This window comes from Papaver somniferum, chromosome 9 (assembly GCF_003573695.1).
Source record: "Papaver somniferum cultivar HN1 chromosome 9, ASM357369v1, whole genome shotgun sequence".
NCBI lineage: Eukaryota > Viridiplantae > Streptophyta > Magnoliopsida > Ranunculales > Papaveraceae > Papaver > Papaver somniferum.
In genome coordinates this window covers 114,855,951-114,881,342 of record NC_039366.1, presented here as the reverse complement: position 1 = coordinate 114,881,342, position 25,392 = coordinate 114,855,951, and the positions used below count along the sequence as shown (strand labels likewise).

Genomic DNA, 25,392 nt, shown 5'->3' with positions numbered 1-25,392 from the left:
TCAAGTTCCTAGCAAATAATAATCAATGCTGCACATCCAATTCAGTGGAGAGTTTTATGTAATATCTTGGTTGTTGCTGTCCATCATTAGCATATATGCATGCTTCAGTTGTGGAACGTTCGTCAATTGTCTTGTATTGATGGAAGAAAATACTATCTCGGTTAATCCTAAAAAAGAGTTACTATAGCTTTTCATTTGGCCCTATATTTCACTTGACTCATGCAAGCTGAAGGTATTTGGTAGTATTAAAGATTAATTAAAGATATCAGTTATTCGTTAAATACAGGAATATCATAAGAACTTGGAGATTAACTTCTTCTTTTTTTCTAAAGCATGGAGATTAACTGTTGTTAAACGGTTATAAAGCTGTAGAGCTGAAATTTTGTTAGGCCTACGTATTCTTTTCTTTTTTTTCTTTTTTTTTTGTAAATAGGAACCATGTATTGAAAAGAAAACCAACCTGAAAAGGCTGTTTGATCTACTATATTACAAAAATAGAAATTGGTCTACATATATAGACAAAGAGTCTCTTAATCCTCTCATGCAAATTGTCTCTTCGAGACATCCAATAAAAATCTCTCATGCAAATATGCCCTCATAACTCATTATAATCATAAATGGTTTGTTTGTCTGCATAAGAGCAAAAATAACACTCTGTCTAAATCATTTTTATTTGGTAAACTGTTTGAATCATGTGTCGCTGTCTTTGGTTACCAATCTGTTGCAGTTTTCTATGAAATTGAAAGACTTCACATACCAACTACACCAAGTCGTTCCTTCATTTTCATATTGTGGTTTTGTGCCACTGCCTTTAGGAGACATCCAAGAAACATGATGCTACTCATACATCTGTTCTGTTAGGTTCTTAACTTTGGAGAAGTTCTTTGGCCTTCGTAGGCACTGTTGTATTGCTTATGAAACTGTTAAGCAGGAATGTCTTCTAAATTATTGTCATTGGTGTATAAATGCTTTGCTTTCAAAATTCTTTTTTGGTTAACTTCTTGGTTAGAGGTAGTACGTTACATAATTTCTGACTCAGCTTTAAAGTGTGCTGTTACATTGGTTAAAATCAAAAGTCCAAACAGGAAAGGAAATCTATTGAATAAACAGAATTTACTACTCATTTAGGAAGTACAATTAGAGAAATACAAGAATTAATAAACAAAATTGTGAAAAATGGATATCTGTGACAACAATGTGTTGTAGACAAAAATTTACAGGAGAAATCTGCAAAAGAAAAAACTGCTCCCCTTCATATAGATTCAACTAGTTCTTTCTTTTTACAAAGTAAGGCAAGTGACAAACCTCCAATGGAAGATCTAACCGAAGCAAAAAATGGGACCACATTGGTAACCAGGGGTGGGTTCTCTCTGTTGCGGTGGAATCCGCATCGTCACTGGTCCCACACTTGAATCCCCCGGAGAAAAACTGCTCTGATGACACTGGGAACATATTGAGAAGCAACAGTGAAATGGCAGGAGTGGATCAAGTGCAAATTACAAAATGTGAAATATGGTCAACTGAGTGGGAGGATAGCAGAACAATGTTGAACAGTTTAAAGAATCAAGGAAGTGGTAAGTGTTGCATCTCATAACAAAATTGTGTGCGCCAGAAGCTCCAGCCCAGATGATAAATCAACGGAATACCCAAATTTCCTTATTGGGTTTGTTTTGAAGATCCAGAAACTGCTGCAATCTCAAACCTGATTCAATATATTCATACACAATATATAAACAACATTTTCGTTTCAAAAACGTGGGAAAGAAAGACTGGAATAAACTGACAATTCCTCAGAAAATATGGATTAGTTCGAGAAATTAAAAGAATGGGGCAGAAACTGCCTTGTTGATAATGAGGGATTAGCGTACTACAGTAAAATTGAAACCTGAATCACTAAAAATTAAATTTTCAAATCAATTCAATTCACTTGATGTCCCAAAGACAAGGGGTCATACCTCAGTGTCTTCAGATTCTAAACATTCACCAAATGTGCCTCGGAGGATGCTGAAAGGTCTTCTCTTGATTGTGACCTTCTACTCTGTAGCCTCATCTGACCTCGAGGGGCCCAGGAGGATCCCATCCCATTATTGTCAAATTGCATCTGACCTAAGCTACCCGAGGAGTAACTATGCGCGACACTGCTAGTTGAAGGGTGCAAAGAAGATTCCATGAGCTGGATGCTGCTGCCTCCCAGCCCATGTCCCATGCTGAATGCTCTCTGCTGGGAACCTGAAATGGTAGGACTCAGCGGTGTCTTTGTCTTCCCATCTCCTAAGTAACAAATACGGAACGCCTTTAGAGAAAGAAAAAACGTCACCGGCAGAAATTAATATCGAATATATCATATCAAGTACCATATGTTGGGAGAAGACAACTCATTTATTGGATGAAGCTCAAAAACCACAATTACAATGAGAAAATGGAAAAATGTGCTAGTCAGAACAGATAGAAAACAATCACAGCGAACAAGACTAGATCAAACCCAATATCCAATTTGCAAGCCCGAACTCGTGATTTGCTATATCAGTAACGTCGCAAGGATACCAGAAGAAGCTCAGTCTCAGTCTTGCAGGAGCCTCTATTTCGATTATGTAATGAGGATAGTATACTGCCTCCTACTTCTAATGTTTATTGTTGAAACACTTTAACAGTAACAAATGCACCTAATCATGTTAATGTATCGCATATTTTATTTTGTTAGAAAAAAGAGAAAGAAAATTGCAATTTGGTAGGCATGAGTTAGGTCATAGATCAGCTGAAATTTCTGGTAGTTGGTGGTACAGAAGTGAACTATAAAATGAGAGAGAAAAATAAAATTAATTTCAATGTTGATCAAGGAAGCGCTATTATTTCAATTACTTATAACTTTCTATACTGTTATGAGATGGAGCCAATACAACTGCATACATGTCATAAAAGAAACTGATAAACTGACAATTAATACTTGTGACGCCTAAAAAAGATTTACTTCTAATATGCCATGGAAAAACACTAAAAGCATGTTACTGACTTCTATAAAGAGATTACCAGCACTGATAGGATTCCATCGCTGGAATCTGAAAGCAGAGATAGCAGTTCCACTGTTTTGCCTGATGATAGGAAGATACGGCCTTCGGAAAAAAATTGGCATCCAATTGCCAACACATGATAGAGCACAAACTAGAAATATAAGTGAGATTAACAGCATGGCAATAAGAATGGCTGGAGTTATCTTCACTTTTAGAAGTCTGTACCTAGGGACCTCCAACCCAGTTGGAAATGAACCTCCGGCTTCCAATAGAGCCACCCCAAGTGTCCAAGTAATACTACCAGAACCAATAACGACTTGTGTGTCTCTAATCTGTAAGCCCTCTCTCAAGAGTGACACAATATATGGAGCCCTAAAGCAATACTGTTCTATAAAAGGTTGGGGAGCAACACTCTTTTTTGCAACTTCCCACGTCTTTTTGCAGAATTCCTGACCCTTCTGCAATATGTCATCAAGTTTTGCTTCAGGGGTTAAATTAAAAAATCGAAACACCACAAAGAACCCAGACATTGCATAAAACTGCCCGCGTGGGCGAGGCATACTATCACTTAGAGCACACGGTTGTGTCTGACAATCAATTCCTCGGCTCAAATTTGACCACTCTGACAAATTGACCGTCACTTTCGAAAGGGCAGCACATTTTTCCCAATGTGGTTCCCCAAGCAACTGGACTGCTATTCCACGTTTTCCTCCTTTACCCAAATTCTTTCCCGCAACTAAAGGACTCTCACCTCCTTTGGCTACTGGGATGCACTGAGAACAAACGTATTTCTCTTTGTACCCTGATTGCAAACATGGATGCTTAATTTTAACCTTGCCACTAAATAGATCTACCTTACTAATTCCACGAATCCTCTTCAGAAGATGAACCACAGATTTGTCAAAGGCATCATTCAGTCCATAGCCTGAGAGAGAATATGCAGTGAGATGATGGTTTATGGCTCCGATACTAAGGTTTAAACTGGTGTCATCCTGCACTTGTTCTTTGGTCTCAAATGTAACTTGCAACGATGAACCACCCAAATCGAGAGCACCAACTGTTGCCTTCACTGGTTTAGACCCAAGCAACCCCATGTGGTAGTTAAGAGCAACCCATCCATAATAAGCTTCCTCCATGCCACTGATAATCTTAATCCAATCTCTCCGGCACATAAATGATGATTTCCTTAGTATGGACCATGCCTTATCCATAAGCCAGTCTGAATCTGATCGTGGAAGCCTACGAACCCCTGCAGTAGCATAAAGGAAGAGAGAAGTACTCTTGTGAGCATTCTTAGGTATTTGCCTCTCGGCCCAGTTAAGAAGTGGCTTTATTGCCGCCTTCAGGCCACTTGTATTGCGCACCAGCTTATCAAACCCAGGCTCAGTTTCCATCCGCTGATAGGCCCGCCAACCCTTGGAACTAGATTTTCTGTTAATATCTTTGGGTATTGATGTCAAGACAATTGGGAGACTGCTTTCTTCTTCGTGATGGATAAGAGACTCGTATACATAAACTCGAGTGCCTGTACTTCCACAATCAAGTACTACATAAAACTTTGATGCTTCTTTAGACCAGTATGGACCAACATATCTTGTGAATATAAATACCAAGAAGAAAAGTACGAGTAGACATAAAATAGCCATGACTGTTCGCGTCCATCTCCTCCTTATAGACTGAACTACAGAGAAGGTTTTCTCCTTTGAAAAGCTCGAACCACCATTTTGTCTATCTAAAGAGCGGGACAATTTTGCCCGAACAAGACTTTGGTTGATACCAAAGTCTAACTTGCCTTCTTCAGGGTCATGCTTTCCAGATGTTGAAAACTCCTGCAGGGATGATGCCTGTCGCATATTGCTATCCTGTCTGGGATTGGGTAACCCAAAACCATTAACTGACCTGTTCTGAGCGACAATCCTGATGATGCAGAAGGTACAATTGGAGACTGTGAGATGGTCACACGACTTGCTGCAGCGGAGAGACCCAAAACAAAGTCCACAATATTGTTATGTGCCATTTGGCAGAAGACGGGCATGCTTCAAACCTATCATTATATTCTAGAATTTTGGTTGGCAAACACATGAAAGGACTCTTGTTTCCTCTTATCCACTTAAAATTAGACTAATGAAGGAGTCAAAGACTTCTTTGTTTTTCTGCCCTCAGTTTCAATGATTATATGTTTCTTCTCTTTAGCAGCTCCGAGTGGTGACAAGAGATTAGATATGTATGAATACTGCAATAATTCCATTCCAGAATTCAATCAGCCGAGAACCAATAAGATAGCTTATATAATTTTAGAACAAAGAATACAAATTTGTGCATATTGATCTCTTAGACCTAAGAGAATGTAGAGAAAAAAGGTGTCTTTTCCATGCAAATTTGCAATCCATATCAGAAGTATCTTTAGGGAGTTATCCCATATTCATCTATATAGATAACGGCTAGACTTTCACTTATCGAGTTATAGACTAGAAAGAAACCAGCAAGTGTCAAGTTTTATTACCAAGACACTCAAGTCTTGAATCACCATTTTCACATATCCACTTAACAGTAGCTCCTTAACATAACACAATAATCGATTAAAAATTTATGCGGAGAGTCATATATTACAGAAACTTACATGAGTAGAATACAACTCTGTATCTAAAATATTACCTACCACAAGCAAATCTTTTAAAATCTTGTGAGCAAAATGTAAGTGAATACCTAACTAAAGTTGACAAAGACAAACTGATTCTTGGCTGGCAACAAAGGATGGAATTTCCCTCTCAATCAATTTCATATTCTCAACTGAAGTCATATATATAAAAAAAATTATTATTTTACAATTGTAACTATTACCTAGTACTAGTAGAATCCCTAAACCAACATTCAAAAGTTGACCACTACCAGTAAAACATAAGCTACATTCAATTTTACGTTAACTAATATGAATAACACCAAAACCCCTTTTCCCCCAATTTCCTACTCAACAGAATCCATCAAATCCTTGAAATGACTACAGTAGTAAAGGAACTAACCACATTGCAGACGAAGATCAAAAATATAATCCGAAAAATGTATATAGATCTCTGAAAATGAGTTGATATAAAAATAACCTAGATCAACAAAATCAGAAAAAAAAAAAAGAGTAAAAATAGAATAAAGAGGAGAATAATCAGAAGAACTTACAGAGACAGCTAGAGATATCTTCCAAAGTTCAGAACTCAGTAAATCAAATGACTCTCTTTCGAGATTTTCAGAGGTACAACGTTAATATTAAAAATTAGGTTAATCTGTGTCTGAAATTGAGAACCCCAACTAACAAAACTGGTCAGATCGAAGAAAAGTTGCTCATTCAAAACAGACTCGTTTTTTCTTGTGTTAATCCTCTTTCTCTCTCTCCCTGCCACGCGTACACAAGTGAGCGCGAGAAGGACTTGAAACTGAATACGCTTCTGTTGATGTGGAGTCTCTGTTCTGTGATGGAAATGACACCAGTTTTGAGGTCTCCAATTAGAAAATGACAAATGGAAAATCACTGGTCTGAATTTTTACAATAAATGTGCCACATGGAGATTTTTGATTGGATGATTAACGTGTCGAGAATAGAAAAGAAAAGACACCACTTGGAAATAATAATGCATCGCTAAACACAATTAAGATACTAATTAGTAGTGTAAGCCAGTTTTGATGGTTGAAATTAACAATCAAAAGATGATATTACATAAAGGAAAAAAAAAAAAGACAAGCAGGAATGCAACATCCGGGAAGACTATTAAAGTCGTGAGTCAACAGATGCATTCCTTAGCCATTTCTATTTGGAAAATGATATATTGAGAAGAAAATTACATGATTTATAAAGAAATACCACTATTAGTGGTGGGTGATATCAATTGAGTGATCCGATGATCTGGATGTGTTAATATTTATTTGTCTTATATGAAGATAAAATGTTTGATGGGGACATTTTTTTGAAGGGGGCATGGGGACCAATGATATATTGACACGTGCACTTGATATTAATGAATTATGTTTCCAAAATATAAAAGAAGTGTATTTTTGGAGAGAAAATTTGTTTTCTGTGTTGGTATTTTTGGAAACATAATTCATTAATATCAAGTGCACGTGTCAACATATCATTGGTCCCCCATGCCCTCTTCAAAAAACGCCCCCCTCAAAAATTTTCTCCTATATGAAATAGTATCATCCCCAAATAATATTGGTATTACCCTTTATAAATCGTGTGCTTCATTTCGGTTTTGCCTAGAGCACTAATAAAAGGTGGGCCTCTGTTAATATTGGTGTACTCCTCTCTTTTAGTGCTTCGAGAGAACCTAGGTGAACGCTTCCGTCAATTTAGTAATGTTGTTTCAATCTTTGCTACTCAATCTTTTTTTTTTTTTTGAAGCATGAAATTTATTAAACTACTAAGGAATCATTACACAAAGTTAATAAATTCCCCAAAATTCATCAATTACAATTAGATTGGTAAGCCTTGAATCTTCATCAACATGATATTGGAGTAGAATAGCCGTCTTTGAACAGGAGTTGCATCGATGGAGGATGTTGGTGTCGAAGGTCGAAAGGCCTTCGGTCAATGCTTTCCACAAGAAAAGTTGTATTGTTGATGGACATCGCAATGTCCGCAAGAACTTAGATGGAGGTAGAGGTGTTTGATGCAGTTGATCAACGTTGCTAATCAAGTCTTTGTATCTTGTTGATGCTCCTAGTGATATCTGTCTACTCCCTTGTTTTTCTGCTTGATTCATAACTTCAAATTGAGTTTTTAGCATTGATTGCGTCTTGAGGTAGTCCCGGCCCTTGAAGGATTAGTACTAATAGTGCTATTACAAAATTACTAAAATACTGAAATATAAATACAATGTGTTACAGACTCAATTAGATACTGTTATCAAAAAACTATAATTGACTAAACTAAGTGATAGTATTACAGATTTAACCTATTGTAAAGAAATGAAGAGATGGAAACAACTTGCTGAAAAGGTGAAATACAAAGAAATTGACTAAAAATTGACGAGTAAAGGTGTTGAGTTCATCGGCACATACGCATACAAGGCATGTGTTGTGCTTGTTGTCGTGATACAAGATGAAGTTGTAGCTTGAAATATTCTTGATTCCATCAAGGAGAAGTTTAGTATGCTGCTAGATGTGATAACCTTAGAATTCACTAGACTTTTAACATGACCACGTGTGATTTTTCTGCGAGACAAAACTTTCTAGAAAATGTTTACGCGAATGATCCTTTTATTAGGCGGCAAATAAAATCAATTTGGGTTTCAATGGATAAGAATGTTCAAAATATAGACATAGGGGCACTTAATCTATGTTAGAATGCAAAAATGCCCTTTTATTAAGCTCATTCCCCATCTCATAACTAACCTACATCTGATTAGAAACCAAAAACAAAACCTAAATCTGATTCATAACCGTTTTTTTTCTCTCTCATTCTTTTCCTCCATTTTCCATCTTATTCTTCTCCAACTCGTTGCAACGACAATTAGTCATAGATTCTCCAAAAAATTCATCATACATTAAAATCTTTGTTTCAAAAACAGCCAATGGTGGCGCTAAGTCAAGGGTGACAATTGGGTTTTGTGATACAGAGAAAACTTGGAAAAAAAAATTAGCACATTGTACAAGCTATAAGAAAAGATGATTTTTTATTGGCAGCAATGGGTAATAAACAAATAAGACGAGATAAAAGGGTTTTTGGTTGAAAAACAAATAAGACGAGATAAAAAGGTTGGGGTCCTTTAATTCCTTTCAACTAAAAAACAAGTCTCGAAAGTCTACTTCCTTAAACTCACATAGTTAAACATAGTACTAGGTACGAAATTAAACGTAAAGTTCAACACACTAACTAGTAATGAATTATCAAATAGTGTTATATTGAATCTATGAAGTTTAAAAGATAAACGTTATACTTCATAACTCAATATACAAAAGTTGTATAAAACAACTAGCATATACCTCCTTGGCTCTAAGACCATAATGGAATGATCAAGTCACTAATACTAGATATACATAAATATACTTTATATTTTGTGCTTTCAATTTAAAAGACTTGAAAGAAACATAAATAAAAATGGAACAAGTCAAGTCTATATTACTAACCTCGTTGATGTGCTCGTTGATGACGTTACATCTTCAGGTTCTTCAGAGTACCACGAGAAAGTCTCACCATTTTTATTGTTTCTAGTCTAACCTGAAGAAGTTGACTCTAATAATATAATCAAGCAGCCTCTGGTTTTGGAGCTAAAATATGACAACCAAACTTGGCATACCAATACTTGGTGGGTTCAATCGAGCAATATTATTAAAGTCCTGATAATGAAGCATGTTCACATAGTTTTTTATTTTATGAATTACACTACTATGCCGGTGAGTTTAGTTTTCAAATAATTTTTCACATATGATTTTCCGGATGTGCCACCAAATAACTAGTGTTAGGGAACAATGAAATGACCAAATCTTGCCAATGTTGTTGTAAGCAATCTTTGATTGAGAAGCTTCGAAGATATTCCCTAACATTTGGTTCAAAATAGATGCAGCTGATGAGAAGATAAGAGTTGGTTTCTTTTTCTTGATCACACATAACACAATTCATGTTTATATCTTACTTGAATTGACACATTTAGATGTTTACTGCAAAAATGTTCTAATGACATTTCCATAGAAAGTAGTGTTACACTTTTTGTGAAATCTCCGTATGTCAAAGTTTTAGCCAATTTTTTTCTTGCATCTGATTTGCCGAAGGATAATATTTCCTACTTTTAGTCGGTTCTCTATAAATTGAGCTAGTTTATTTTTTCCATCTTTGAGAATCCTTATAGATAAAATTTTCCTGAACTTTCTCCCATTGGAAATTTTAATTAAGAGCTTTAATATTCCTAGTATTAGTACTTTTTTTTCTTATGAGATCAAAAAAACATGAATTTTTTTATTTTAGTTGTAATGCTTTTGTTGATTGGTATTTGTGTTTCCGGTGGTTCCTGGTCATTTGTTATGATATCCTTCCCACCCAGTTCCCATACGTAGTACTGCTTAACCACTTGAAGCCATTCTTAGTTTCTGAGATATCATCTGCAAGAGGATCTTTTTTGTGGAAGTATTTGGCTCTAGAGAAATCATCTACAAGAGGATCTTTTTTATGGAAGTATTTACAACCTGGGATTTGAACCCACGTTACTTGTAGCACAGTTAACATCCCTCATGCCAATTTTGTCAGTAAAGAAAGATTAAACATTTTGAATCTTTAAAACCAATACCACATGTTTTTTTGGTTTGCATAGCTTTTTGCAAGAAATTTTAAGAAATACAGTTGTTACTTGTTTTATTCCAACAATAATTTCTCTGAATCATGTTGATTCTATCATAAGTTTTGTCTGAGGGTTCAAAAAAGCTCATTTGGTATTAAGTAGTATGTTGGAAAATTCGATTATAGTTGGGAATAAAAAAAACACATGTAAAATGGTGTACCACTGAATTTAAGGATATTTTGGTTATTTTATACAATAATTAGACCCTTCCAAATAATTTCACGAGTACATCAAGAAAATAATTATAATTTCAGGATTCAATAAGGTTTTAACACCGTAATCGAATTCAAGAATTGTACTTCCTTGATCCCGACCAAGAACACGATTATTAGAAGTTTTTGATGATGTTATTAGAAGAGAAAGAAAATATCAAGTTTTTTATATGTGTTTGAAAGAGAAACACTACACACTATTTATAAGGGTTTTGCATCTCCTTGAGATGCATGTTCATCACCAAAAGTCACCTTCAATATGCATCGTTGTTGGATATTGGGAAAGGTTGTGTATGTTCTAATTGAAAACAAATTTGAATTAGGTTTCCGGATCCAGAAAAAAATTCTAGGGTACAATGTCCCATACCTTGCTAAGGGGTGCTTCCCCTAGTCCTCTGCGACCTGATCGAGGGCTGACACCCCTCGGGGTCTCGTTGTAGAACAAAATTCATCATCTCATGACAAGTTAGAATCTTCACTTGTAATTGAAAAGCGGGGGTTTAACAACACCACCCAATATTTCGCTTAGCAATCTGTATGGACAAACTCGAATATACTTTTAAGAGAATCAACAAGACTCAATCAATTAAAAGTATATCAACGAGTTTATATCTCTCTCTTGATTTGATTTCCTCAAACAGAAACTGCGAGTACTAACCAAATACAAGGAATAACTTGGATGGTACCAAAGACCAATATCCAAGTGTCAATCAATATCAATCAACAACTGTTAGGTCGGATTCTCCAATTGATTGATCTAACGCACAACCTGTATTATTTCAATTATAAAGATAAAACAATATAATGCGGAAATTGAAATAACACAAACACCAGAAATTTTGTTAACGAGGAAACCGCAAATGCAGAAAAATCCCGGGACCTAGTCCAGATTGAACACACACTGTATTAAGCCGCTACAGACACTAGCCTACTCCAAGCTAACTTCGGACTGGACTGTAGTTGAACCCCAATCAGTCTCCCACTGATCCAAGGTACAGTTGTACTCCCTGCGCCTCTGATCCCAGCAGGATACTGCGCACTTGATTCCCTTAGTTGATCACACCCACAACTAAGAGTTGATACGACCTAAAATCGCAGGCTTTAACAATAAACAAATCGGTCTCACACAGACAAGTCTATCAAAGGATCAATCTGTCTCCCACGGAAAAACCCTAAAGTTTTTGTTCCGTCTTTTGATAATAATCAAGGTGAACAGGAACCAATTGATAATCTGGTCTTATATTCCCGAAGAACATCCTAGATTAATCAATCACCTCACAACAATCTTAATCGTATGGTAGCGAAACAAGATGTTGTGGAATCACAAACAATGAGACGAAGATGTTTGTGATTACTTTCTATATCTTGCCTATCGGAGATATCAAATCTCAAGCCAATCAATCTGATTGTACTCGTAGGATAGAAGATGCAAGATCAGATCACACAACTACGATAAAAGTAGTATCGGTCTGGCTTCACAATCCCAATGAAGTCTTTAAGTCGTTAACCTGGTTTTAGAAGAAGAAAACCAAAGGTTAAAGGAAAACCGACTTTATTACGCAAACTAGTATCACACATAAGGTGTGGGGATTAGTTTTGCACAATACTAGATGTCTCCTTTATATAGTCTTTCAAATCAGGGTTTTGCCTTGGTAACAAAGCAATCAATATTCACCGTTAGATGAAAACTTGATTTAGATTCAAGCTAATATTTCTCAACCGTTAGATCGAAAACTTAGCTTGTTATACACAAATAAACTGCACGCTTCTAGGTTTATTAACCGTACCCAAACCTGTACATTGTTGGTTCAACAATAGTTAACCAAAAGGTTAGTCATATGAGCATTTCATATCAACCATGTTGTTCTTCACCATAAGTAGTTCAAATGACTCAAATGAACTAGTTAGAGAGTTGTTCAATTGCAAGGAAATCTTATGTAACTACACAAGACATAATTGAAACAAAGATGATTTGATTCACTTGAATCGGTTCACGAACTTTTATAGCCACGGTTTGCAAACTGCATTCCTTAGTCTTTTTAAAGTTTAAGTTTAGAAATCATCTTCAGATTTATAACCTTCTTAAGTTCGCACACTAGGTTCGCGGACTTAAGCAACCGGCAGAGTTTACAAACTCCAACAGAAAATCTCGGCAAGAGACCTTCCGCCGGTTCGTGGACTGGGTTCGCAGACTGGTACTCACGCAACTAGTTTTTCAACTCCAGCAGAATTTCTCGGAATGAGAAGTTCGGCAGTTCGCGGACTTGGCAACAAGCCATTCTTCCGGTTTCTCTTGATCAACAAAGTTCGCAAACTTTGGTTCAAGGAATAGGACTTATACATAAATGTGTTTCCACAACAATGCTTATGTCCATCATTGGTTATGTGATCTAAACTCTCATTCCAATCATTGAAACATTCTTAGAGGACGTTATACAGTTGTTGCACCATTTCTCATCAAAGCAATTTTCAAAGTGATTTAAACATATCATGACTTCCGTCACTAGGTAAAGATAAACTTGGTCGAAGCGAAAAGCTTACCAACACATATTTCGAGATATAGGTAGGCGAGGTACACTCGGCTCAAAATACCAAATGTGTATAATCTAAGTCTATATATATAGCATACGACTTTTTGTCTCAAATGTAAGAGATAGAGTAGATAGACTTTTGAGTGACAGATAAGTTCAAGTCTTCACATACCTTTTTGTCGAGAAGTTCCACTGGTTCCTTGAGTAGTTCTTCTACTTGTATGATGAATTGCCATGAAGTCCTTGAGCTCAACTACACTTTTTATCCTAGTCCGAGACTTAGCTATAATAGACTAGAAATCAAGACTTATAGTTTTGATCACTAACATTGACAAACATGCTTGAGATAGCAACGCATGCGAGTTCTCCCGAGCAATGCTCTAATCTCCCCCTTTGTCAATTTTAGTGACAAAACTATCAATACATATGGAATACAAAAAAAAGATAAAGACATTTAAGTAGCTCCTATTCCACATGTCTAATCTTCAACATTCCTCGAAATCTTCGTCACTTCCAAGTACTTCAATGATCCTAAAGGTTGTAAGTTTAGCATCACCGTTGTTGAAGATCCGTAGCTATAACAATGAGAAAGCATCGGTCTCGATCATTGTTATACAGTGTCATAGTATTATTACTCAGCGTCAAAGTTCAATTGTATCACAACTTCAACAATAATATTATGGTGATATGTATCACTCCCCCTTAGTCAATACTCCATCTCACATGGAAACCACTCCCCCTTACATAATGACCTGAAGACCATATGTATTTGTAGTGTGAACTACATATTAATTTTCCCCCTTTTTGTCAATAAAATTGGCAAAGGTATAAGAACGGGATCATAATGAAATTTCCGTAAGAGACATTTCATGATTAAAAAGAAGAACACACATCATCTTATTTAGATGCAATCATATAGCCGAAGCTAATAGCATTCATCAAGGAGTTTAAAGATACAAGATAACCCCTAAAATTCCACAGCCGCACACCCCTCAAGATATGACCATTAAGCACAAGTTCAAAAGAACTCTCCCCATTTGATGGCATTCCCGAAAGAACAACAAGAGCGACCTTAATTTCAAAAGAAAAGAAGGATTTTATTGGACATCAAAAACCATAAGAATGATTTTTTTATATCCAAAAACTCAATCAAATTAATCACAAGTAAAACCCGTGACTAATTTAATCGGTATACACAATCAAATAAAACACAAAAACTGATCAATTCAATTATTTGTGCTCAACATAAGAAAACTCATGGAGACACAAAAATACTCAACTAGATTAATTACAAGAGAACCCATAATTAATCTAATTGGAATAACCAAACTAATTACGAAAGTAATCAATTTAATTGTCAATTGTTTTGCTCGACATAAGAAAACTTACGGAGCAATAACTAAATAACCAAACAAGATGATTAATTTAGTTCAAAATGCTCAACATAAAGTACCTTACGGAACAACCAACAAAGCTAATCAAAAATAATCAACTTGGTTGTATCGTGCTCAACATAAGACACATTAAGGAGCCTCACATTAATACATACGAATATGGATCGGGGATGATCAATACTGCGGAATACATAAGGATTCATTCTATCTTCAATCATTATTTTCATAACAACAATAATAGACATAGTCCTTGAAAACAAAAGATTTTAACCTATCTTCCATCAAAATCATTGACAATATAGGCTTAACTTTTGTATTTGTCAAAAGTCTATTCATTCTTTCATCAGTACATGCATATCGACATAAGAAAGACTTTACTTTTGACACGGTATGGGATAATAATAGTTCACGGACGCTAACACACATATCCCATAACAATATATAAAACCATAATGATTAATACTGTAAAAATTATCTTCCAAACAAATTTAGAATTCAAACCAATAAATCTAAAAACATGAAGATGAAAACGTTGGACATAGCTATGTGTAATCACAATAATGGTTATCCAAACTCTAGTAATCCTTCAAAAATAAGAATAAATTCTCATAAGAAGTTTCCTAGGCAACAAGACAAACTCGTAATGCACATACAAGATGATTTATCCTTATAGGGTAGAACCAATCTTTTTCGCATGGATTTACACCAATAATGGCTACCAAATGCTATAAAAAGATTTTCTTAACAAAGAAGAACATAGAAAGTCAATAACGACTATGCACCATAGTTCACAAAGGATGATTGTGAACATTCAAGAATTACATAGCACTGCGTACTACTTTCCATTCTTGAAATTCCTTCTTTTTGATTCACCAACAACATTCTTTTAAAAGCTACAAATTAGCTTAGAAGAGTAGTACTCCAAGAATCCAAGTGCCCAAGATCAAGAGAAGTGGAACAAGTGCAACGAAACGGAGCAAAATACTCAAAAACAAGAGACAGGACAAATACCAATCTTAACTCATCCAAATTCAAGGTTTCTCATCTCCATTTTGAAGAGAATCCAAAGAGGAAGAGAGTACAAAAAAGAATGAGGTCACTCCGAGTTTGGACGAAGAAGTTACGGCCAAAACAAGTTTACCGAATATCGACGTCAAGTATGCATACGGGTTTGCAAACGAATTTTCGTATCCTGGAGCAGTATGCAGACGGGGTTTGCGAACTTAAACCCCTGAATTTTGGTTTTAAATGATGTTATGCATGCTTGGTATGTGTACCATGAAGTACAAACATCCCGAACTAATGTTTTCAAACCTAAACATTTAAGAACCTTAAACACAGATCAAGTTAGGTAGAAATGAACGATAAGCAAGGTACATGGATCATATAAGTACTCAAACAAGTAATAAAAACATAAAACTTGCTCAAGTTTATAGACATACCTTTTTAGAAAAGTCCAATTGAATTCTACCGCCTTACCGAACATAATCTGTGTGCCCCAATTCTCGTGCTTCCCTCACCGTATACATAACAGGGCATTCCTTGGTGAGGATGCACTTACAACACAATCATTTGAGTTGGGGTGAACAATGTCTTGCTCACCACAAGTGACCTTTGGATTATCATGAAAGAGATCGCTTTTAGAACCTTTCACATCCAATTCCATTTTTCCAAAAAACTTGTTAAGTTCCAACATCATGGATACTGCCTTCTCCATAGTCATGGAATTTTCCGGAAGATAATTCCTTTTCACATTAAAAGCATCATTGGCTTTCTTTGGTACCCACTTCTGAGTGCGTTTAGGAACAACCGGAACCTTCTTCCCATTACTCTCTTCAAGATTTCTCGGAAGAGAATTGGATCGACTATTCTTTTGTAAGTTAGTATTTCTCCAATTAGGAGCATCGGATATTGTCTTCGTCTTTACAAAATTATTCTTTTGATAATCATTACAATTGTGAAAAGACTTCGTATGACGTTTATAGGCGAATCTAGGATTATCACAGTACTGATTCCTTTGCCTAAAGGTTGGACGTTTACAACCCGTAATGTCAAGAGTGTTAGCCTTAACATATGATCCCGGTTTAATAACTTCTTTTGACACCCAAACAAGAATATCATGAAGTTTTTCATTCTTTATACGAAAACGACATCTTCTTTTCAGGTGACTTTTGTTTCCACAATAATGATAAATATAAGGAACGTTCTTACCCGGATTCATGTGTGCTGGTTTTGGAGGTTGATATACTTTGCTCATTTGAACCTTAAATGTCGGTGAAGGTATTTCACTTTTTCCATCTGTGGAAACCTTTTGTTGAGAAGAATCATTAGCTTTGACAAATTTTACCTCTTTGCTAAACTTAGAGCATATATTCCCTTATAGCCCAATCCTCGTGTATCACGATGATTTTTACTCGCTCCTAGCATAGTGGTTAATTTGCTTGAACTAGTATTGAACTTTTTCAAGTCATCTTCCAACATCTTGATTTTATCAAGAGCAGCAGCTAAATCAGCCTCAAGGCGTTTTTCTCGAGCGAGATAAGCGCTTTCTCTGTCATCAAAACTTGTTTACTGAGAGTTAAACCTTGCTTCAGATTCTGCAAGTTTCTCTTCCAACAAAAAGTACTTTTGATAAAGATTATCACATTCAAGTGACTTCATACGTAGGTTTTCCTCAGAATCCTTGAGGATCGATTCGTTAGAACGATTTGAAACATAAACACCTGCGTAACATCTTCTTAATTTCTTGTTTTCACAACAGAAAGGAGTCAGAAGAGGAGTGGCATGAGAAGTTGTCATATTCTTGTTTTCTAACGAATTAAAAACCTTCACATACTCAGAGACTTCCTCATCAACATCTCTATCAATATCTGAATCACCTTCATTAGAAAGTTCATCCAATTGTTCTTCTAGGTGTGTTTCCCAGACTTCAACAGGTTTTACATTAAGAGAATGTTTAGATACTGACGTAGATGTGACAGTCCTCTCCGGTGAATCCAAGATTTGAAAATCATCTGGTAATTTATGAACAGGTACGTTATTAGAGATAGACTCGTCCATAATCAGATCGCTACAAACACAGATTTATGAGGTCTTAAACGTGTTTGCCTGCTATGATACCAATTGAAAAAACGGGGGTCTAACAACACCATCCAATATTTCGCTTAGCAATCTGTATGGAAAAACTCGAATATACTTTTAAGAGAATCAACAAGACTCAATCAATTAAAGTATATCAACGAGTTTATATCTCTCTTGATTTGATTTCCTCAAACAGAAACTGCGAGTACTAATCAAATACAAGGAATAACTTGGATGGTACCAAAGACCAATATCCAAGTGTCAATCAATATCAATCAACAACCGTTAGGTTGGATTCTCCAATTGATTGATCTAACGCACAACCTGTATTATTTCAATTATAAAGATAAAACAATATAATACGGAAATTGAAATAACACAGACACCAGAAATTTTGTTAACAAGGAAACCGCAAATGCAGAAAAACCCGGGATCTAATCCAGATTGAACACACACTGAATTAAGCCGCTACAGACACTAGCCTACTCCAAGCTAACTTTGGATTGGACTGTAGTTGAACCCCAATCAGTCTCCCACTGATCCAAGGTACGGTTGTACTCCCTACGCCTCTGATCCCAGCAGGATATTGCACACTTGATTCCCTTAGATGATCTCACCCACAACTAAGAGTTGCTACGACCTAAAATCGCAGGCTTTGACAATAAACAAATTCGTCCCACACAGACAAGTCTATCAAAGGATCAATCTGTCTCCCGCAGAAAAAAAATAAATTTTTTGTTCCGTCTTTTGATTAAAATCAAGGTGAACAGGAACAAATTGATAATCCGGTCTTATATTCTCGAAGAACAGCCTAGATTAATCAAACACCTCACAACAATATTAATCGTATGGTAGCGAAACAAGAAATTGTGGAATCACAAACAATGAGAAGAAGATGTTTGTGATTATTTTTTATATCTTGCCTATCGGAGATATCAAATCTCAAGCCAATCAATCTGATTGTACTCGTACGATATAAGATGCAAGATCAGATCACACAACTACGATAAAAGTAGTATCGGTATGGCTTCACAATCCCAATGAAGTCTTTAAGTCGTTAACCTGGTTTTAGAAGAAGATAACCAATGGTTAAAGGAGAATCGATTCTAGTACGCAAACTAGTATCACACGTAAGGTGTGGGGATTAGTTTTGCACAATACTAGATGTCTCCTTTATATAGTCTTTCAAATCAGGGTTTTTCCTTGGTAACAAAGCAATGAATATTCACCATTAGATGAAAACCTGATTTAGATTCAAGCTAATATTTCTCAACCGTTAGATCGAAAACTTAGTTTGTTATACACAAATGAACTGCACGCTTCTAGGTTTGTTAACCGTACCCAAATGTGTACATTGTTGGTTCAACAATAGTTAACCAAAAGGTTAGCCATATGAGCATTTCATATCAACCATGTTCTTATTCACCATAAATAGTTCAAATGAACTAGTTAGAGAGTTGTTCAATTGCAAGGAAATCTTATGTAACTACACAAGACACAATTGAAGCAAAGATGATTTGATTCACTTGAATCGGTTCATGAACTTTTATAGCCACGGTTTGCAAACTGCATTCCTTAGTCTTTTTAAAGTTTAAGTTTAGAAATCATCTTCAGATTTATAACCTTTCGCGGACTTAAGCAACCGGCAGAGTTTACAAACTCCAATAGAAAATCTCGGCAAGAGACCTTCCGCCGATTCGCGGACTGGTACTCGCGCAACTAGTTTGTCAACTCCAGCAGAATTTTTTGGAATGAGAAGTTCGGCAGTTCGCGGACTTGGCAACAAGCCATTCTTCCGGTTTCTCTTGATCAACAAAGTTCGCAAACTTTGGTTCAAGGAATAGGACTTATACATAAATGTGTTTCCACAACAATGCTTATGTCCATCATTGGTTATGTAATATAAACTCTCATTCCAATCATTGAATCATTCTTAGAGGACATTATACAATTATTACACCATTTCTCGTCAAAGCAATTTTCAAAGTTATTGAAACATATCATGACTTTCGTCACTAGGTAAAGATAAACTTGGTCGAAGCGAAAAGCTTACCAACACATATTTCGAGATATAGATAGGCGAGATATACTCGGCTCGAAATACCAAATGTGTATAATCTAAGTCTATATATATAACATACGACTTTTTGTCTCAAGAAGTAGGAGATAGAGTAGATAGACTTTTGAGTGACAGATAAGTTCAAGTCTTCACATACATTTTTGTCGAGAAGTTTCACCGGTTCCTTGAGTAGTTCTTCTACTTGTATGATGAATCGCCATGAAGTCCTTGAGCTCAATTACACTTTCTATCCTAGTCCGAGACTTATCTATAATAGACTAGAAATCAAGACTTATAGTTTTGATCACTAACATTGACAAACATGCTTGAGATAGCAACGCATGCAAGGTCTACCGAGCAATTCTCTAACAGTAATGTTCATAGTTTTGAACGCAGACGTTCTGACTGTATTCTGATCATGATCAATATATTTTAACTTTCCAACAAGAGAATTTCTGGAAAGAGTTGCAAGGTTATTTCCCTCAACGATGGAATGCTTCTTAGAATCGTATCTAGATGACAGCGATCTGAGAATTTTCATCACAATATCCTCTTCAGGAATAATCTTACTTGATGCAAAAGATGCATTAACAATTTCAGACACTTTGTGATTAAACTCATCAAAAGAATCTTCATCTGCCATATGAAGGTTTTCCCAATCACAATTTTGGTTTTGAAGCCTAGCTTCCTTTTCACAAGTATTCCCTTCAAATATGGTTTCTAAGATATCCCAAGCATCTTTAGACTTTGTGCAAGTAGTCACATGATGCTGGAGCTCTGGGGTAATGGCATGGATGATAACCTTTAATCCATAGAATTTTGCTTTACAGCAAGAATCTCGGCAGCATCATATTTACCAATATCCTTTGGAGCTGTTACATCGCCTTCTGTAACTTCCGGAGGATCATAGCCATTAACCACATATACCCATGATTGAAAATCACGCGCTTGAATAAATGCATGCATAGCAATTTTCCATCATAAGTAATTTGAGCCATCGAAGACTGGTGGTACGTTTATAGAGATAACACTTCTGCCCATATTTAGATCGCTACAAACACAGACTTATGAGGTCCCAAATGTGTTTGCCTGCTCTGATACCAATTGAAAAAGCGGGGGTCTAACAACCACACCCAATATTTCATTCGGCAATCTGAGGAGGACAAACTCCAATATACTTTCAAGAGAATCAACTAGACAGTCAGACTCAATCTAGAGAAAAGTATATCAAAGATTTTATATCTCAATTTCTCAATTCAATCTGCAATCAGAAAATAGGAATTTGCGAGCCCAATTGAATAAGAGAAATAACTTGAACGGTACCAAAGACCAATGTTCAAGTGTCAATCAATTTATATCAACAACCAAAGGTTTGATTATCTAATTGATTGATCTTAACGCACAACTTATGATATTTATATTATATAACAAAATATAATGCGGAAAAGAAATAACACAGACACCAGAATTTTGTTAATGAGGAAAACCGCAAATGCAGAAAAACCCGGGACCTAGTCCAGCTTTGAACACCACATTGTATTAATCCTCTACAGACACTAGCCTACTACCATTGAACTTCGTACTGGAATGCAGTTGAGACCTAATCAATCTCACACTGATCAAGGTACAATTGCGCTCCTTACGTCTCTAAACCCCAGCAGGATTCTACGCACTTGATTCCCTTAGCTGATCTCACCCACAACCAAGAGTTGCTACGACCCAAAGTCAAAGACTTGATAAACAAATATGTCTCACGCAGAAAAGTCTATTGGAATAGATAAATCTGTCTCCCACAAAAATACATACGAGTTTTGTTCCGTCTTTTGATAAATTAAGGTGCACAAGAACCAATTGATAAACCGGACTTATATTCCCGAAGAACAGCCTAGTATTATCAATCACCTCAGAATAATCTTAATCGTATGGTAGCGAAACAAGATATTGTGGAATCACAAACGATGAGACGAAGATGTTTGTGACTACTTTTAATCTTACCTATCGGAGATAAATCTCAAGCTAATCTTAGCAAAGATAATACTCAATCACGATAGAAGAAGTAAGATCAGAACACGCAACTAAAGAGAAAATAGTTGGGTCTGGCTTCACAATCCCAATGAAGTCTTCAAGTCGTTAACCTACAGGGATTCGTGAAAAGCCTAAGGTTAAAGGAGAATTGACTCTAGTCGCAAATAGTATCACACAAAAGGTATTGTGGGGATTAGGTTTCCCAGTTGCTAGAGTTCTCCTTTATATAGTTTTCAAATCAGGGTTTGCAATCTAAGTTACCTTGGTAACAAAGCATTCAATATTCACCATTAGATGAAAACCTGATTAGATTCAAGATAATATCTTTCAACCGTTAGATCAAACTTAGCTTGTTATACACAAATGAAATGTACCTTCATTTAGGTTTAAGTAACCGCACATAAATGTGTACACCACGTTGGCTCAACAGTTTTTAACCTAGGTTAGCAATATGAACACTCTCATAAAAACCTTATTCATCTTAACCATAACTAGTTCAAATGACTCAAATGAAACTAGTTAAAGAGTTTTTCAATTGTTATATTCTCATAGAAGTATACAAGAACACAATTGAGGCAAAATTGGTTTAATTTACTCGAATCAATTCATGAACATTATAGCCAATGTTTGCAAAGAATGCATTACTTAATATATAAATGTATTAGTTCATGTCACAAACGATTTTAGAACTTTAACCACTCAAGTATGCATATCGGTACGCATACCTAAGTAGCCGGTCTGAGTTTGGATTCGCCAGTATGCCCACGGGTACTATACCTTAGTACACTTCCAAAACCTAACAGAAATTCCCGGACCTATACCTTACGCAAGTACGCGTACCGGTATGTGTACTTGGTACGCATAATTCCACAACTACAAGTATGCATACGGGTATGCATACTATAGTTCCGGTCATGGATCACATACATGCAAGAATGTATACTATGTTCATAATCCAATAGTTCTAAACTCTATTTCAATCATTGAAACTTTCTTAGAAGATGACAATAGCGGTTTCACACATTATTAGCATCAAAGCAATTTTCAAGTTATTGAAATAATCATAACGAAACATTCCAAGTCTACACCAAATGATTGTATCACACAAAACATGTAAGATGTTACTCGGCGATTTTCACATGTTCATCTTTTGAATTTCGTCAAGAATATAAGATGAACTTGGTTGAAGAGAAAGCTTACCAACATGTATTTCGAGAAATATGTAAGCGAGTTAAACTCAGCTCGGAATCTCAAATGTGCATAGTCGAATACTATATAGTAATATGACTTTTGTCTCAATATAGGAGATAGAGTAGAAATAGACTTTCCAATTGATAGATGAGTTTTAGTCTCCACATACCTTTTGTTGATGAAGTTCCACAAGCTCTCCTTAGTAGTTCTTCGTCTTTAATTGATGAACGCCGTGAAGTCTAATGCTCAACTACACAATCTATCCTAGTCCGAGACATTACTATAAGTAGACTAGAAATCAAGACTTATAGTTTTGATCACTAACATTAACAAACAAGCTTGAGATAGCAACGCTTGCGAGTTCGACCGAGCAGTGCTCTAATAGCTCCTAGTAATAATAAGGCTTTTGGCAGAGTATTTTCATTCAAATCCATCTGCTCCATATTCAGCATCTTAAAAATGTCTTAGCAAGCAACTCTACTTGAAAACGCGGGGGTACCAAAATACACCACCAAATTTTTCTTAGGAAATCTGTATGCACAAACTCAATACAACTCTGAGAGTTCAACTCCATCAAGGAATATTATCTAGAGTTATATATATATATATATATATATATATACATTGCAAATATAACGTTTACATAATCGAATCCGTGAACCTAATTAGAAAGACATTACTTGGACGATACCAAAGACCAATGTCAAAGAATCAATCATGTCGTATCCAACAAATTAACTAAGTCGGATGTATCTACTATGATTGATTAACGACAACCTACAATATTTCAATTATAAAGATAAATAATATAATGAGGAAAAATAAATAACACAGATACCAGAAGTTTTGTTAACGAGAAAACCGCAAATGCAGAAAAAACCCAGAACCTAGTCCAGATTGAACACCAAATTGTATTAAGCCGCTACATACACTAGCCTACTACCAATTAACTTCGGACTGGAATATCGTTGAGCCCTAATTGATCAAGTGAGCAGCTCAACAATCGATCAAGATCAGGATACTCGATTTATCAAGGAAGGATAACTGGACCTGTCTTCACGAACCCCTATGAAGTTTTTGTAGTCGTTAAACCCTAAAAGGGTTACGAAGAGGACGACTCTAGTCACAACTAGGGCACACCAAAAAGTAGTGTCAGGATTTAAAGATCCCAGTTGCTTGATGTTCCCCTTTTATAGACATTCAAAACATAGGTTGCTTTAGGTTTAAGCTAAGATAGCTTTGGAACCAAGCAATCAATGTCCACCGTTAGATGAATTTTTGAATTTGATTTACGTAAACAAGATATACACTCTGGTTAGGTGAAACCTTATCTGAACCGTCTATAAATACTATATTCAAGGTGGTTACCCGAAACTAGCCGATTTGAACTTAAAAGCTTAATATTCATTTTCATGAACACTTAAGACATTAATCTTGAGTCACAATCATAAGTCTAGTTTTTTTGGAGAATTGATCAAATGCTAATTATCTCGTAGAAATAATTTAATCGCACTTGAAAATAATCGACATGATTAGTAGGTGTACAAAGTACAAATACCATAGGTGTTCGTGAGTCAGGTCAGTCACAGTACGTGTAACGGTTTGTAAGCTAACAAGCTAAACCAAGTTTTAACAGAACTAGTTAGGTATACGTACCGGTTTGGATACCTTAAGACTATGAACAGTTCCGGAGTCCACAGAACTATTTTGGTACGTGTACCGGTTTGGATACACAACCGAATTCTAGAACACAAAACTATGTTGGTACGTGTAACGGTTTCGATACTAACCCAGTTATGTGACCATGGTTCCTAAATGGTTTGCGTATGAGTATGCGTACCGATCCGGTTCACGAGTTAAAAATATCTTTACATGATGTGCATAAGAATACGTGTACCACAAATTTGCAAGTCGATATATAGCTACTCCGCTACTTGTACGAGTACATGTAATACGAATTCATAGTTATAACTGTTTTCCTAGTTTGTAAGACTGATAACACTGTCTTGTATCCGAATCCATAGTAGTTCTATATTTCTCTCCAAATCGATTCGAAACATTCCCGAAAAACATCAATGACACATATCAATGTTCCAGGCTATTTTCGAATGATAAAACTTGAATCATGATTTTGATTGCGAACAATAAATTTTCCTTAACCGAAATTTATCAAGTATGAACAAATGTTTATTAAGCTTAGTTAGTATATTTCGAGAACTAATTATCAAGATAAACTTTACTCGAAATTCTTGTATATGCATAATAATTTAATTAGCTATGCGACATTGTCTCAACGATAGAAAAGTGAATATAACTTGAGAAATAGGTGGTTCAGTCTTCACTTACCTTTTGTTGATGAAGTTCTCCAAAAGCTTCGGTTGACCTTCGCTTTCAAACGGTAGAACGCAGTGATGACTGTCGTGATCCATTGTTTCTCAACTACATTTTTATCCTAGTCCGAGACTTAACTAGTTGTAGACTAGAAATCAAGATATAGTTTTGACAACTAAGTTTGACAACAAGCTTGATATAGCAACACTTGTGAGTTCGACCGATCAATGCTCTAACA

General features: G+C 35.8%; 1 protein-coding gene across 2 annotated transcripts; it reads right to left on the bottom strand.

Moving 5' to 3' along the window:
• Window positions 1–1,080: 1,080 nt before the first annotated feature.
• LOC113309918 (probable apyrase 7) lies at window positions 1,081–6,411 on the bottom strand. Of its 2 annotated transcripts, XM_026558439.1 has the most exons (5): window positions 6,180–6,411; window positions 6,029–6,079; window positions 3,028–5,241; window positions 1,956–2,271; window positions 1,081–1,702 (listed from the first exon to the last, which is right to left on the bottom strand). In XM_026558439.1, the coding sequence occupies exons 3-4, from the start codon at window positions 4,859–4,861 to the stop codon at window positions 1,973–1,975; spliced, it is 2,133 nt and encodes a 710-aa protein (XP_026414224.1). In that variant the 5' UTR covers window positions 4,862–5,241; window positions 6,029–6,079; window positions 6,180–6,411; the 3' UTR covers window positions 1,081–1,702; window positions 1,956–1,972. The 2 variants fall into 2 exon arrangements, with proteins under 2 accessions (XP_026414224.1, XP_026414223.1); XM_026558438.1 differs by lacking the exon at window positions 6,029–6,079.
• Window positions 6,412–25,392: the final 18,981 nt, after the last annotated feature.